The sequence below is a fragment of the Pelodiscus sinensis genome, chromosome 26, assembly GCF_052426305.1.
Source record: "Pelodiscus sinensis isolate ZL-2025 chromosome 26, ASM5242630v1, whole genome shotgun sequence".
NCBI lineage: Eukaryota > Metazoa > Chordata > Testudines > Trionychidae > Pelodiscus > Pelodiscus sinensis.
In genome coordinates, this window is record NC_143077.1 from 15,579,162 (window position 1) to 15,595,857 (window position 16,696).

General features: G+C 54.1%; 1 protein-coding gene across 3 annotated transcripts in view; it reads left to right on the plus strand.

Moving 5' to 3' along the window:
* Nucleotides 1–16,012: 16,012 nt before the first annotated feature.
* The window catches only part of PTPRU (protein tyrosine phosphatase receptor type U), a 270,209-nt gene continuing 269,525 nt past the window's right edge, over nucleotides 16,013–16,696 (plus strand). For 2 of the 3 annotated variants that reach the window (XM_006112017.5, XM_006112018.5), the window contains exon 1: nucleotides 16,013–16,226. In XM_006112017.5, the coding sequence (XP_006112079.2) occupies nucleotides 16,154–16,226 (73 nt within the window). In that variant the 5' untranslated portion in view covers nucleotides 16,013–16,153. The remainder of the gene's footprint in view (nucleotides 16,227–16,696) is intronic. The other variant, XM_089773413.1, reaches the window with a different exon arrangement.

A 16,696-nucleotide genomic window follows, 5' to 3' on the forward strand; every position in this document is an offset into this window, starting at 1 on the left:
TCTAAACCCCTCATCAGGGTTGTTGCCAGGGAGTGCCTGCATCCCAGCCCTGTACTCAGGCCTTGCCACTCACCTGGTGTGTGCTGTGTGTGTTACATCCCTTCCTTTCCATCCCCGCTGCTAGCTGCTGATTGCTTCCCTCCTGCGCCAGCGGAAAACACACCCCCTGCCCGAGATGCATCAGAATGTAAATTGCAGCCTATGTCAATTGCAATGATTTTTCCCTAACATAGCACCAAGGAAGCCAATCCCTTCCCCATTGTTCTTCATGCTCTAATTGTTCGGTGGTATTTCTCGTTGCCTTACTTCGGGTCCCGAGCTCAGCTTCCGGGGGAGGAGGCAGGCTGCAAAGCTGCCTGTGCATCCATATAGCACATCTGCCCGTGAGCACCGGGAAGCCCTGGGCGTGGGCATAGAGGGTGCCGCAACGGTACCAGAAATGTCCCCTCCTCAGCCTGGGACATGGGCAGAACCAGCTCCCCCCATGGGAGGGGTTGCTTCAGGGCGCCAGGACCCCCGCGGAGTCCCCAGCTGTTGCTAGCAATGGGGCCATGCTGGGGCCAGAGAGCTGGTGACGGGCTGATTGGCCCCTGGCTTTTTCCTGAGGAGGGGATGGGATCACATGGTTTCTTCTTTGCTTCCACTCTGCTGCTGACCCACCAGCCCAGAGCATGACTCAGCTCTCTGCATGTGTCTAGAGCAGTGTCTAGAGCAGTGTTTCTCAACCAGGGGTACTCGAGGAAAGTCAACACAACTGAAATTTGGAGAAAAATGAATTTTTGGTGTAAGTTTCACAGCGCTTTATTATTTTTGTACTTTTTACACCCAAATATTTCATCGCCCACCCAGCTACGATTAAGTTGTTTAAACAAATGTGTTGCAATGGTAGAAAAAAATGTTTGTGTGTCTGAACACGGTAGGTACTGGGGTACTTAATATTTTTTAAAGGGCCACTTTATACAAAAAGGTTGAGAAACACGGGTCTAGAGCTCCGGTGGGGCTCTCAGGAGCCCTGCTGGATTTTCCTCCAGAGGTTGGGGATCACGTACAAATCTCCCTTGGCAAGGGGGCAGCATCCCCCGATCCATAATCTCCCTTCCCATAGGAAACCCAGTGGGATCTTCAGATTAAAATCATGGAGGGGATCCTCAAGGAATCCATTTTGAAGCTCTTGGAAGAGGGGAAAGTGATCAGGAATAGTCGGCATGGATTCACGAAGGGCAAGTCATGCCTGACCAATCTGATTAGCTTCTATGAGAAGGTAATTGGCTCTGTGGCTATGAGAAAGTCAGTGGATGTGATATACCTTGACTTTAGCAAAGCTTTTGATACTGTCTCTCACAATGTTCTTGCCAGCAAGTTAAGGAAGTATGGATTGGATAAATGGACTGTACAATGGATATAAAGCTGGCTACACTGTTGGGCCCAATGGGTAGTGATCAATGGCTTGATGCCCGGTTGGCGGTCGGTTTCTAGCAGAGTGGCCCAAGGATCTGTTCTTGGACTGGTTTTGTTCAACATCTTTATTAATGACGTGGCTAAAGGGATGGATTGCACCCGCAGCAAGTTCGCAGATGGCACTAAACTAGGGGGAGAGGTAGATACGCTAGAGGGCAGGGATAGGGGTCCAGAGTGATCTTGACAGATTAGAGGATTGGGCCAAAAGAAATCTGATGAGGTTCAACAAGGACAAGTGTAGAGTCCTGCACTTGGGCTGGAAGAATTCCAAGCATAGTTACAGGCTGGGGACCGAATGGCTAAGTAGCAGTTCTGCAGAAAAGGACCTGGGGATTACAGTGGATGAGAAGCTGGATATGGGTCAACCGTGTACCCTTGTAGCCGAGAAGGCTAATGGTATATTAGAGTGCACTAGGAGGAGCATTGCCAGCAGAGCCAGATAAGTGATTATTCCCTGTTATTCGGCTCTGGTGAGGCCACATCTGGAGTATTGTGAAATCTCAGGGGTATGATCAGCCAATCAGGTGACAGGGAAGCCAGGAGATTATACTGGTCACCGGGGCAGGTGGCAGTCTCAGTACCCAGCACCAGAACCGTTGTCAGTTTGTATAGGGGTTGTGTCAGAAGGGGGTTGAAGGTGGGCCATGAGCTGGCTTGGCAGGTGTGCACAGGGAGATGCACAAGAGGCAGCATAAGGAGCTTTGAAGAAGGGCTGCTGTCACCTCCTGAGTGCAACCTTATGGCTCTGCCTCAGTTTCCCTCCTCCATCAGTTAACAATGGGGTCACTAGAACAGTCCAGTCCACAAGAAGCCAAACACTCTACAGCAGGGATCTCAGACTCCTGGCCCGCAGGCCAACCTTGGCTGCAGCAGTTGCACCATCTAGGGGCTGTCTGTTCCTGCCCCTTCCCACCCCTGCCCTGCCTTCTACCCTTCCCTGGCACTCTGATAGATGCAGCCTCAAGGATTACCGGGGGGGGGGGGGGTGCATGGGGTGGCAGCAGCACTCCCCATGGCAGTGATAACTGTGGGGAAGCAGAGTGAGTGCACCTGCCAAGTGTGATCTGCTTCCCCATAGCCCCCGCTGCCATGGGGAGCATGGGGGAGGGAGGCTGGCCATTGCTGCTCAAGGTGCCTGGCGGGCTGCTCAGGATGGATGGGCCCCCTGAGGGAGTGTCTGCCCCAGCATGCAGGGTGGGTGCTGCCTCCTCCCCTCTGCCCACCTGGCTAGGCTGCAGCCCCTCTCTGCGGCTCAGAAGTAGGGTTAGGGTTGCCAGATGATTGAACCAAAAATACCGAATACCACCCCCCCACCCCCCAAAAAAAAAACCCGGGGAAAAAATTCTGTTGAGGGAAAAAAAAAAGGACTCCGAGACTTATTATGAAAATAAATAAATAATAAAACAGCATGAAAACAGTGTGGCCCCTTTCAGAGTGAGTGCAGAGTTAGACTGGGGATAGGAACAGAGGAGCAGTTGAGCACTAAGACCCAGGGAAGGCATTGCTTCCTCTTGGTCTTTAGGCTTTTTGCCGGCAGCCATTTTGTGTTATTTTTCAAGCCAGAACTTAGCTTCCCCGAGGAACCAACTAAGCATAGGGTCCAGGGCCGGAGGCTGGGCCCGGGCCTGGGCGCTAGGGTTGCCAAGTGTCCGGTATTTTCGTCTCCTGGCCCAGAAAAAAAATCAGAAAATACTGGACATTTTAGGTGTCTGGTATTTTCTGAATTTTTTACCGGACAGGAGGCGAAAATACTGGACTGTCCAGGTCAATACTGGACACCTGGCAACCCAAAGTGGGGTGTGGGGTGGAACTGGGACCTGCAAGCTCCTTCCTCATCTCCCCCCCGCCCCTCAAGCCGGCACTGCTCCACTCACATGCTTGAGCTGCCTCTCGCTTTCAGATCAGGGCCTCCCTGGGTGAGCAAACCTGCCTCGCACTGCTGGATGCTAAGACTTCCCTCTGGTCAGCTTAAGAGACAATCCAGGGCAGGGCGGCTTAATTCCTGCTCTGTCCGTCTCTGCGTGGGGAACAAACGTTCAGCCAGGGGCTCACCAGTTAGCAAAGGCCGAGCATGGGCCAGCAGCTGGCCATTCAGGAGACCACTGGGAAAGGGAATCGGGCATCAATGTTTAATAGTGAGGGCGAGTGACCATGGGGGATGAGTTCTCCATCACTGGGATGGGGGGTTGGTTAAAGCTCTGTTCTGCGGGTTAGCGGGGGCAGTTCTCCGGCCTGTGTTCTGCAGGGTCACATGAGATGGTCACAACAGGCCCTTCTGGCCGTGGGCTCTCGGAATCTGCAGCCCCTGCGCTGGCAGCTCCTGCTGTCTGACTGGGGCTCTTCGGCACCCCCCTAACGAACACTAATTAATATACAGCGCCCAGCACAAAGGTGCGCTGATCCCGGGGCTCCTGCCCTGGGCTGGGGCCTCCCTCACTGCTCCCGGGTTGGTCTCCTTTGGAAATTCCAGCCTTGCAGTCAGTGGATTGGGGTGAACACAATTGGCATCTTAAATGTGGCTCATCAGCTGTTCATTAATTTGCTCCTTCTGCCCACGGTTTCATTCCTTTCTGTTCGGGAGGGCATGTGGGTCAGAGGAAGAAACACAGCCGAGCTGTAATTAGCAGGCGGGAGAGCTAGCCATGAAAGGGTTTGTGCCTCTCCAGGTCTGCTCGACCTCTCTTCCAGCTCACCGGCACTGGGTGTTGGTGGAAGGCGCAATTCCGGCAGCAGGCGTTCTTTTAACAGTTCTAGTGTCAGTGCGAGAGGATTTGCCGGGCCTGCTGCACATGCAGCAAAAGGCTAGAGATCTGTCCGTCTGTTGCCGACCCGCTGATGGCTGTGGGGATGCCCGGCTTAGCTCCGCACGTATCCCTACGCGCTATCTCCAGTGCAAACCAGAGCCGCATTTTATGCCAAACAGCGCCGCCAAGCAGAGCGAGCGCCTCTCGGGCACGGCTGATGTTACAGATCCCGATGAAATGCACAGAGCATGTCTGACACTTCCCTCCTGCCTTGCAGCACAGAATTGCATTTGCAGGCTCTGTCCACACAGCACTGCTGAAATGCAGACACCTCTGGGGTGAGGGAAGTAGCTGACCAGTGCACATTGAGGGGGAGAGCAGCCACATCCTTGTGTGCATCTGTGAGTGCATCCTTGGGCGGGAGGGGGGTGATCTTTGGAGGATCAGGGAGGGAGCAGAGATCGGCCACTCCCAAGGATAGCAGCCAGTGTCTCCACATGTAGCAAGGGCAGGTGCTCGGATACTCTATGGCTGCTATAGTGGATAGGAAGCAGCATGTGAGGCGGTGTGTGTGTCAGTTTTCACATCCCTACTTTGCTGAGAGATGCCCACTGCACCTAAACCAGTTTGGCACTTGAGATAAGTTTTAGCTCCAATCTGGCCCAGCTGGAGGAGAGCCCCATGGAGCCAGATGGGAATGTTTCATCCACTTGTTTCTCTCAAAAAGTGCCCATTTGTCCAAGCCAAATCTGTGGGTGGGATGGGCCTTGCTTCAACAGAGCCCCTTGCATAGAAGCACACGGACAAGAAAAGTTTTGCAATGAGAACTTCTGGTTACATTTGGAAAGTTCAGCGAATGGATCTGAAAATAAGGCTCAAAAGGAAAATGGACCCGAATTGCAATAAGTGTTTCAACTGGCCTGAATCAAACAAACCATCCGTCTTTTGCTTCATGACTGGTTTCCAGATTTTGACTTTTTGGCTTGATTCAAGATGGGCAAATATTTCAAGTTGTTGTAAATCTGCTACCTAGCCTTGTGTGATCCCTTGCCAGTCCCTACCCTCATCTCCTGTCCTTCCGCCACTCCAGCAAAATTCCCCCATGGCTGCAAGCCCTGTTCACGAGCTCTGCGAGGAGAGTGTAGCATTTAACGCGGAGAATTGCTCCTCCGTGCCAGAGCCTGGGCTAATTAACCAGACAGTTTATTACAGATAAGCAAAGACAGCAGTGAATCCATCAGACCCTGCATAGAGATGGACGACTTCTGCTGTTTGTTCTCTCGCAGCCAGAGGTCACCTCCTGAAAAGCAGAGACAAAAGGGGCTGCTTCCCCCTTTCCGCACGCAGGAGCTGGTAAATCTTTAACCCTCCTTCAAACGCAGCACAAGCGAGGAACAGCCAAAGGCAGTGTCAGCATGAGAGGTAGGCAGCCAGTGGGGGAGGGTTGGCTTGGGGAGGGGAGGCTTTGCTTGCACCACATTTTCTTGCTCCAATCAGCTGTTCAGGTGGGTTTGGCTTTTTCCCTCCTTTCCCTGGACGGCAACTTGCTCTCTCAGACTGGAAGGCAGGTCAGCGGGAGGCGGTGTGCCCTGGAGGGAGGGAGCGGGGCAGGGCCAGGCTGGGATGGCAGAGCTGGCTCTTGTCTCGGGTTTGGGAGCTCCCCGGATTGAGAACTACGCCCATCAGTTACGACAGAGCATCAGTCCTAGCCCCATGGAAGTTGCCAATGGAGGAGGCCTGTCAGACCGGCGAGGCCCGCTCCTGGCTAATGCACGACCTTGTGCATTTCTTATGCCTTGTCCCTGTTTAGTGCAAGGTACCCCGAGAGACGAGACTGCTGCGTCTATCTCTGAACCTATCACACAGCGGGGTGTTTTCCTGGGCGTGCCCCTCATTTTCCCAGCCTGCTTTGGGTCGAGTCCAGCCTGACCTGCTCCTTCAGCCTGGCTCAAGCCTGGCTCATAGCAATGAGATTACAGAAAGTTCAGCTCCCACCTTCTGCCCAGACTGGGCTGCTTCTCAGAATCCTCTTTCATGACTGCTCAGCCCATTCCCTAGATCAGCATTTCCCAAACTATGGGAAAAAATACCGGGCCTCAGCATGGCTGGTGGCTGCCAGCAGGGCCGGCCTTAAGCCAATTCAGCCCCACGCCCCTGAACCCGGAAGTGCTGGCGAGTTACAGAGCTGGGGGCCCTGCTCCACTGGCTCTGCCTGGAGCCGGCGTGGGTCTCCCGCGCCAGCCCCCCCGCGCGTCCTCCCACCCCGCCCCCAGAGCGTCCCCGCCGTGCGCGGCTCCTCCTCACCGCCTGCTGCTGCCCATGTGCAGCGTTGCACGTGGGCGGGGAAGATGCCTGGGCGTGACGTGATGTCACGGCCCGGGATTTTAAAACTCTTCAGAGGCACGTGGCGGGGCCACGCTGCCTCCGGGGTCGGCCTCCGGGGCCTGAGCGTGGCCTCCGGCCCTGCAATGTGGGAGTCAGAAGGTAGGGAACGGGCTTGGGTGGTGAGGCGGCGGTGGGCTTGGGCGGAGGCGAGGAGGCGGCAGTGGCAGCGGGAGGGGAAGGCACCAAGGGACAGGGTGCAGGAGAGAGAGACAAATGCCAGGGGGCCAAGGGCAGACAATGAGGGAAAGGAGGGGAGGTGTCAGTGGGGGGGGACAGGGTGATGCTGGGAGAGGAGAGGAGAGGGGAAGGGCATTGGGGGCTGGAGGAGGAGGTGCTGGGAGAAGGCTAGAAAGAAGGGGTGGGCATGAGGAAGGCCAGGCTGGAGCAAGTCGTGTGAGGGCACAGAGGGGCAGGAGGGGAATGGGGCAGAGAGTTGTGAGGGGATGGGTATTTGGGAAAAAGAGGGCAAAGTGGGCAGGGGCAGTAAGGGAAGGGGGAGGCAGCAGGAGGGTGCAGGGCTAAGGGAAGGTGCAGGTGCCAGGGGATTCTGGGGTGAGGAGGAGGGGAGAGCTGGCCACTGGAAGCAGAACTGGATGGGGGATTCAGGGCAGGCTGGGGAGTCTGGGAGGCCGGTGGAAGCAGGGCTTCCAGGGGGTGCGAGGTTGGGGGCAGGGAGCTGGCCAGGGAAGATTGGGGGGGGGGAGAGAAGCAGCCACCAGAAGGAGGGCTGGACGCGGGCAGCGGGGCTGGCCAAGGGAGATTGGGAGGAGAAGCGGGGGGACCTGGCTGCCCGGGAGGGGTTTGGGGGAAATGGGGCTGGCCAGATGTGCAGCGGGGGGAGCAGAGGGGAGGAATGAACTGGGGAGTGGGACTGACCCAGACATATGTAGATCTTGGGGCGCTGCCCCCGTTCCTCCCTTCCCTCCCCCCCACAAAGCACAAAGGATGAGTTAGTCCGTCCCGGGGATTCTATTGTCCCCCCCCCCACGCACACACACCCCTCGAGTAGTTGCCAACTGTCTGGCTGGTAGACACACTCATGCAGCCTGAGCACATTTACCAGCCAGGCAGTTTGAAACTACAAACTGATACATCTAGTAATAATACAATTTACTAATGAGAAAATACCAGACATGTTCTACATCTGGTATTTTCTCAGTTTGTTTTTTATGTGTTTATATTTTTGGGTTGCAAAAAGCAGTACTGGAAAAAAAAAGGGTTCCAACTAAAGTAAAATGTTTGGGAAACCCTGGTCTAACCAGCTTTCTGTCTGTCTTACAGTCCGTTTATCCAATCCATATTCCTTAAGTCGCTGGCAAGAATATTGTGGGTGACCATATCTAAAGCTTTGTTAAAGCTGGCACTGGGGGTTTGGGGAGGACCAGAAACAACTTATTTGAATATTCATCATTTGATTAATGAATATGCAAATGAACATTACCAGTCCTCCAAAAGTTCGCAAATGGATTTACTGGTCCCTGTGTCAAAAAGTTTGGGAACCCCTGGCCTAGAGACTTAGGAGCCTAAACCCCTTTGGCATCTGGTGAGACTGGCTGTGGTGGGAGAGGAAGGAGAATGAGGCCCTGTGTTGCCAGGGTACTATCCTGTGCCATCTCCTTCCTGGCCAGGGGGAAGAGCAGTGGCTTCTTTCCCTCTGTGTCATCCTGGGAGCTTGGCACCACTTGAATTAGAATGGGTCTTTCTGATCCTACTGCTCCGACTATTGACAGCCTTGGGGAGATAGCAGGAGCCCACTAGCAGAGCCCTGCACCTGTACATTTATCTGCTCCAGGTGGTTAACTAAGCCCTTTGCTCATCCCAGGCTATTGATTGGAAAGGAGCCAGAGTTAATAAAACTGCCTGCAGGAGGTAAAGGGGAGGAGGGCCCAGCCCCCGGAGTTGGACCAAGCTGCTTCGTTCATTGAAATAGGCACCTGTCTTGGTTGCAGTGAAGAAAATGGTAAATGTTCCCTTCTAAAGCAGGCTCATCAGTGTAAAATAAGCTTAAATGGGGATTCTGCAATGTTGCTGCCTCTGCTGTTTCTCTGAATGAGTCGTCTACATTTGCTGATTGCGTTTCCACCTCTGCGCTGAGCTGATCTCCGCTAAGAGGCAAGTCTGATCTCCTCACCAAACTCCCACTCAGGTGGGGATGTTCTGCTGACTCAGCCCTCCCCGTGGGCTCCCCTTCCTGCCCCGCCCTGGGTGGACAAGTGGTGTTGAACAGCTGCCGCCTGTCATCCCAGAGATGGCTGCATGGCAGTGTCTGGTTAAATGCGTCGGGCACTGTCATTGAGCTATCTTTGGCAGGATGATTGGCTGGGTCACGACTCCAGGCGGGGTCAGCGGCTCATCATTTAACTGGATCTGGCACGAAAGAAGCTAAATGCAGAGCCCCCGACATAGCACTGTCCCTATGCCAGGGCAGTTTGTTCTTTCCATGGGATGAAGTTTGCTAGAGTGAGGTCGGGAGGATTATCCCTGTTGCTGCTGAACATCTACTGAGAACCCTCCCCAGCCCTCTCAGGTCTGGTGTTCTGCTACCGAGTTAAAGAAACAGCATCCAGTGGGGCACCAGAAGCTACTATGGCCTAGTGGCTACTGTGCTGGACTAGGGTTCTGTTACTGGTCTGCTGGGTAAGTTTAGGCAGATTTGGGTGCCTCAGTTTCCCCCTCTGCAATGGCAGTAACTGGACAGGCCTCCTTTGTAAAGTGCCGGGAGATCTGCTGATGCCCTGTGACGAGTTGCTGAGGGGAGTCTATGGATGGCCCTTGCTTTCCCAGCAGGGCAGGGCAGGTGTCAGTCTCCAGCCAGCCAGCCAGGCAGGAGGTCTGCAAGGAGGAAGGTGGGCTGGAGCGGGCGAGCGATTAAGATGGATGAGTCAGGCTTCAATTATCGATCTGCAGGTTGGCAGAGGAATAGATATTAAAATGCAAACCGACCGCAACCCCCTCAAGCAAGGGACATGGAGCGCTTTCCCGGTGCCACGCCAGGGCTTTGTCAAACAGTTGGATGGGCCCACACGCCTCTTCTAGGCCTTTGCAGCGGTGAGATGGATTGTTATTTTTAGCCGTGATTCAGCCGGCGAGTGCCTTGGGTTTTCCACATGCCCCAGTAAATTAAACAGCCCTCTGCTACCGAGGATCACTCGAGATGATTTACTTGCCATAGGTTCTTTCGCTCCCAGGAAAAATTCATCTTTGAAATGAAGCCTCTTGTAGAAACTACAGCGACCAGGGCTGGGAGAATCCACTCGGAAGGTGAGGTCTTGATTCCTTCCCTGTCTCCCCGGACAGATGGGGGGGAGCGGGAGAAGAATCGGCTGGAGGCAACAATTCCAAAGCAGCCGTTTGCTAAGCTAGATGTGGAGGGCCTCGCTGCTGTGGGGGTCAAGTGATTTCCTCTCCCTGGCCTTGAGCACAGATGTTCGGGGCTGGAGAAGGGAATCTGGAGCCTGTCGCTGTAACAGTCCAAGTGAAACCCAAGCACTTGCTTGCTGTGCAGCGGAGACTCCATGAAGCCAGAGTGGTCTTACTGAAGCCGACCCACTTGGCATTGAAAGCTGGCTCTCTGCCTGGGAGTGACTTTTGTCAATGGGAATGACCATGAAGCCCTAGAAAGTTAGGATAGTTATTATAACACTAGCCAGCTTTTGCAAGTGCGGAAACTGAGGCACAGAAACATTTATGGCTAGAATTTTCAAAACCAGTGAAAAGTGAGGCAGATTTTCAAAAAGCGCTCAGGGCTTTTAGGTGGGGATTGGGTGCTGAGTACTGATTAAAATCGTCCCACATTTAGATGCCTAAAGAGCAACTGAACCCTTGGGAAAACTGGCCCTGAACTCTTCAGAAATCTTGGTCCCACCTGATTTGCATGAGGAAACAGGGCGGCTGAGGCACAGGTGAGAACCTACCTGTCTGGTGCTTTAAACACTAGACCAGGCTTCCTTTGTAAGCTGTGATATTCCAAACTGTGCCCCCTTTTATCTGAACATGCGGCTGGGCCCAGGAGAAAACAAACCAACCCAATTTGCAGAAGTGGTAGGGCTGCCTTCTGTGCACTGTATTTGGGGGGGGTGTGTGCGTGTGCGTGTGCGTATGCGGAGAGGGGAGGGCAGAACACAAACTAGATGAAGCTCCTTGCATCTGCTGTCCCTGCAAAGCAATGCAGCGGGTGTGGCCTGCCTCTGCAGGACTGGGGATTTTCTTGCTGTGCTTGCAGGTGTGAATTACACCCATTCATTTAGCTGTTTGGTGGGGCACTCTGTCGCATGGAGGCCAGGCCAACAGGAGCAAAGGGCTGCTCTCTTTTGTCAGGAGACAGGTGCGTGCCTGTGTGTGTGAGAGCCTGCATGTCCACCAGTGTGTGTGTTTGTGCACACCTATGTCCAGGGCTTACATTCCTATAGAGTATTTCCCAGAGCTCATGGTGGGAGGTGTTAGAGCTCAGAGATTCAACTCCACAGGTTTGAAAATATTTACCGGAGCTGTGCTCTGGACATGAGGTGGGTCTTTGCCCATGAAAGCTTATGCCCAAATCAATCAGAGAGGTGACTGTGCTAGTCTGTATCTGCAAAGCCAACAGGAATTCTGTGGCACTTTAGAGATGAACAGATTTACTAGGGCATAAGATTCCCTGAGTAAAATCCACTTCATCAGATGAACTGCAGTGGAAGTTGGCCAAACTAGACAGTCTCTGTGCCAAAGGATACATGGACGCAAATCAGGAAAGGTAACACACATCAACCTGTAAGGGGCACTTTAACCTCCCTCAGTAATGGATTTGAAATTAGCCATCCCTCTATAAAAGCATCTCAATAACCAGTTATGAAGGGAGATAGTGTTGCATTTGCAAATGAATGTTCAGCTATCAATTTGGGACTGAATAAGGAGTGTCACTGGTTAACACATTACAAAGGCCATTTTCTCCTCTCTGGATATTCGCATCTCCACACCAAATGCTGTGACTGACCCACGTCTACCCTAACTTCATTAGCTTCATTAATATATCTTTATATATCTACTCCTGCTTTTGTCACTTCCACTCCAATTCACCTGATGAAGTGGGTTTTACCCATGAAAGTTTATATCCTGATAAATCTGTTAGTCTCTAAGGAACCACAGGATACCTCATTGATTTGGCTCAATTTAAGCTTCTATATCTTTCCATGGTGTACATCTGCCTATGGTTCTTTGTGCGTGTCTACATATGTATTTGTGTTTCTATGTGTAATAGTGTCTGTCTGTGTGTTTGTCCCACAGGGATCGTCTAGACTATGCTGAAGTTCCAAAAGAGGAACTTGCATAGAACTTGCATATCTTCTTCCGATCTCACTTTCGAAAGCAAAGCTTTCAAAAGTGAAAGTAGTCGGGATGCATTTTTTTTTCAGTAACCCTCCCCTTTTTCAAAAAGCCGCGTAAACCTCATTCCATAGGAATTTGCATATCCTCTTTCAGAACTTGGGTGTAGTCTAGACGAGACCTAACTGTCTTTCTAGTTGTTTGTCCCTGACTGTCTGTCTGGAGTACTGCGTCCAGTTCTGGGCCCCCCACTACAGAAAGGATGTGGACACATTGGAGAAAGTCCAGTGGAGGGCAACCAAAATGATTAGGGGGCTGGAGCACTTCTCTTACAAGGAGAGGCTGAGGAATTTGGGTTTGTTTAGTCTGCAGAAGAGAAGAGTGAGGGGGGATTTGAGAGAAGCCTTCAACTCCCTGAAGGGGGGTTCCAAAGAGGATGGAGAGAGGCTGTACTCGGTGGAGATCGCAGAACGAGCAGCAATGATCTCAAGTTGCAGTGGGGGAGGTCTAGGTTGGATATTAGGAGAAACTATTTCCCTAGAAGGGTGGGGAAGCACTGGGCTGGGTTCCCTAGGGAGGGGGTGGAATCTCCATCCCTAGAGGTTGACAAAGCCCTGGCTGGGATGATTTAGTTGGTTTGGTCCGGCTTTGGGGAGGGGATTGGATGACTTTCAGAGGTCTCTTCCAGCCTTAGGATTCTGTGATTCTATGCCCATGTATCTCCATCTGTGTCTTTGTGTGTGCTTCAGTGTTTGTCTGACTGTATTTGTGTGTACCTGCATTTGGGTGTTTGTGCGGTGCCCAAGTGTGTGGGTGTCATTGTGTCTGACTCTGTTTACCAGCCTTACCTTGCTCTACATGAGAATGGCCCGACAGTGTCAGACCAATGGCTCTTCTGGACTAGTATCATCTTCAAGTAGTGATCAGAGCTGGTTCGGAGGGAGTGTACAGAGCAGGGCACTAATAAGGGATCCAGCCCGTTGTCCAGTCCCAGCACGTAGCAATCAGAGGCTTAGGGACGCCCAGAGCAAGGGGCTGTGTCTCTGACCATTGTGGTCAATAATCACTCATAGACTGCTCCTTCATCAACTTCTCTAATTCTGTTTTGAACAAAGTTATATTTTAGGCCTTCACGACATCCCTTGGCAAGGAGTTCCACAGGTTGATTGGGCATTCTATGAAGGAGCATTTCCTTTGATTTGTTTTACACTGCTGCCTATTTGTGGGCTCAGTGTATGTAGGTGAAACTTCCCAGTGCTGGCTTGTCCCTTTTCTATGATACCTTTGTGTGTTAGCATCCTGAGGGAAAGTACCCAGAGCCAAGTTGAGCCTCCTCATGTTTCTCCTCTGGCGTGGGGGGCATGAGGGTGCACACTGCAGAGGAGAGGGTGGGCTGCAGACAATGGGATGTTTTGCTTTTGCCACTTTACGCTATGCAGGGAGCATCGCACAGTGAGGCTGCTTCACCCCTGGGAGTCCAGGGGGGTGACTCACCAGTGTCAGGGGAGTCCCACAGGCAAACCTTTGCAGGGCTGAGACCTAAATCTGTTTCTTGGCCACTGTTCCCATGTAGCAGTTCTACCCGTGCCTCTCCCTCCTGCCCGTCAGTGCTGTGCCACTCACCGGACAGCTGAGGAAGTGGAATCCACTTGAGCAACAAACATTAAAAACCTTCCATTTGGGGCTTAGTCTCAACCCTTCAGACCTCCCGCACCAGGAGACCCTCATGGCAGATCTCCAAAGAGCTCCTGCCCAGGTTCCCAAGTGCTTGGTATTCACAGCTGGCATCCTAGAGAGCCCCTTGGCCAAGGTGCGCTCAGTGACCAAGCTCTTCTGAAGAGCTTCCAGAGCAGCGCTTGCTGATGCACCGGAGAGCCAGGGGCTGGGGAGACTCCTGTTGGCCGAGTCACCAGCTGCAAAGGCCAGTGTGGGGCTGTCTGCAGAAGATGCTGTGTCCTGACCCACACTGGGAGGTGGGGTGGGGAGGCTGATTGTTTGTAAGCACACACTCAGAAACAAGTTCCCTCCGTAACTGTCTCTGTACAGACCCACTTGTGCGATTGCTGCATTCCTCCACCCTCACAAAGATCCCCCCACGCTCTTTCCCCCAGGCACCCCCACGTTGCCTGTTCTCATGCTTACTCCCTATTCCACACACAGACCCCAAAACACGTGCAAATATCCCTTCCAGAAACCTTGCAGTCTGTAAAAAAGGCCCACAACTGAATCCCTGTCTTACTCCTCCCCCACCGCACCAAGCAGAGCAAAGCACAGCCATGCCGTTACCTGCCTGCAAGTTATCTGTTTAATTAGATAATTTTCCACCCCATTTATCATCAGAGCCTTAGCTCCACAAACGAATCGCAGATTGTACTGACAGCCTGGTGCAGCGCAGCCCCCCCCAGCATTGGGAAAACCATTTTCCTCCCTAATAGGCACCAGGGAGGATGTCAGCTCACAACGACTCTTTCATCTCCTTTGGCATCAGTGCCCACAAACAAGCCAGTCTCCCCGCTCCTTGCAGCCAGCACTGTGGCCATCGGCAGGGCTTATTCAGTCGCTGCCATGGTGCTGCCTGGGTCTGCACTAGAGACAGGACACAGTTCGCTTTCTCTGCCTCGGCTTTGTATGGGGAAGGGGTTTGCAGTGCCTCTCTCTTTGATTTGTGTTCGTCCTTTGGCTTGCTCCTAGTTATCTCAGCTCTGCAGCTAATGGAGACCAGTCATAGCCACGCCAGGGTTTGCTTCTTTTCACGCTCTCTCGTCACAGTGTTGGCTTGTGTATTATGTCCCATGTCTCATCTCCCTGAGGCCTCTTCCAGCCCACCCTCTTTGCCCTGCCTTCGATTCAAAGGAGATTTCTTTGCTAAGTACTACCAATGAATTCCTCCCCTCCCCTCCCGCCCCTTAGCACAGTTAGACACTGCATTGGGCACATAAGGGTCAAACGACTGGGTGGAAGGCAGCGGTAATGCGGCATCGGCTAGCAAGTCCTGCCTGAAGCCTCTGCATTCTTGGCAGGTTCAAACAAATGTCCCATCTCAAAACTATTCTCGAAACCGCCTTCCCTGAGCCCGGCAGAGCGCTGTGCCCATACGAACTCAGCCACGTCACAGGAGCTCCCTGGGGGCACAGGGGTCAGTCCATGTGCTGTCCCTGGCAGGAGACCTTATTTATTTACTGCAAGCCTCCTGACAGCTTAGACCAGAGATGGGGCTCCAGCCAAAACCACAGAGAGGATCAGCCTGGCTCTCAAGGGACCGTGGCCGTTTGGCTTTTCATGCGAGTGAGCCTTGGCCCCATTGGACTGAAATCCCCAGTGCGTAAGGGGGACTTTTCCCCACGACTCCAGGCACATTGCAGAGTCCAGGGTACTGCTCAGGGCAGAGTCCAGGGCAGCCCAGATCTCCTCCCAGGTCAGCTGCAGTAACTGACGGGAGGAAATGCTGGACAGGGCCGGTTCTCCTCCAGCCTTTCCCCCTGCACCACTTCACAGACTGAGCTGTGCTGGGCCCTGCCTCTGTGGGCTGGTGTGATACAATGACCCTGCACACATTGCTACTGGGGGTGGGATTGACCAAGGCGTCTATGAGGGACGGGACACCCTGCCTGCCTGCCCTGTTCGCTGCCCACTCGCCGTGTGTGCCCGCTCCCCATGGAAATGAGTCCTTGGAGGCCTTCCCTCTTCACCCACAGCTGGAGGAGCCTTATCAAAGCTCCCGTCCCTTCCAGGCAGGATAGACCCTGGGCCGGGAGAGGAGCCACATTTCCTGCATTTTGCCAGCTGTGCCAGTAACCAGGCACCGGAATTCTCACCCCAGCGCCTGCCTGGGGCTGCCCGCCCGCGGCCTGGCTGTTAGGCGATCGGGGATAGTGAGCAGAGCTGGCTTCTCCAGGTGGCTGACAGCCCCCGGCCCCTGCAGACTCTAACCCTCCCCCCGGTCCAAGCATAGGGAGCGGGTGAAAGGCAGGGCCGGGCCGGCAGAGCCCAGGCGCGGCTGTGGCTCGCTCTCCTCGGGCTGCCTTTGCTCCTTTCCTCCAGCAGAAGGCAGCCTCTGCCTTTGCTATGCCGCCTGCGAGCTGCCCCTTCGCTCGCTCCGGCCTGACGTCAGCTGGGTGCCCGCTGAAGGCTCCAGCCCCGCTCGGGCTCCTGCCAGTGCAGCGGGGACCGCGGGCTCCATGGCTGCGCGCGGCGGCGGCTTCGCTCCGCGTCCCTGAGCCCCGGCGCGGCCCCCGGGAGAGACGCGCCCTGGCTCCGAACGCAACATGCGCCACGCTCGGGCTTTGCTCTTCGTGTTCACCCTCCAGATCTGCGCCCTGGAGCCCGAGACGCCTGCAGGTCAGAACGCAGCCCCCCCCCCCCGGCGCCGCTCCCCCCCGGGGAGGGGGCTCCCCCTTCCAGCCCCGCGCAACTTGCGTCTCGTTCCGGGACTCGCTCCCCCTCCCCCGGGCTCCCTGCTAACTTGTGCTTCGCACAGGGCAGGACGGAGGGGAGCTGGGGATGGAAACTGTTCGTGTTGCAAGTCGCCAGCGGGCTTGGGCTGTGTGTGTGTGTGTGTGTGTGTGTGTGTGTGTGTTCGTGTTGCAAGTCGCCAGCGGGCTTGGGCTGTGTGTGTGTGTGTGTGTTCGTGTTGCAAGTCGCCAGCGGGCTTGGGCTGTGTGTGTGTGTGTGTGTGTGTGTGTGTTTGTGTTGCAAGTCGCCAGCGGGCTTGGGCTGTGTGTGTGTGTGTGTGTTGCAACTCGCCAGCGGGCTTGGGCTGTGTGTGTGTGTGTGTGTGTTCGTGTTGCAACTCGCCAGCGGGCTTGGGC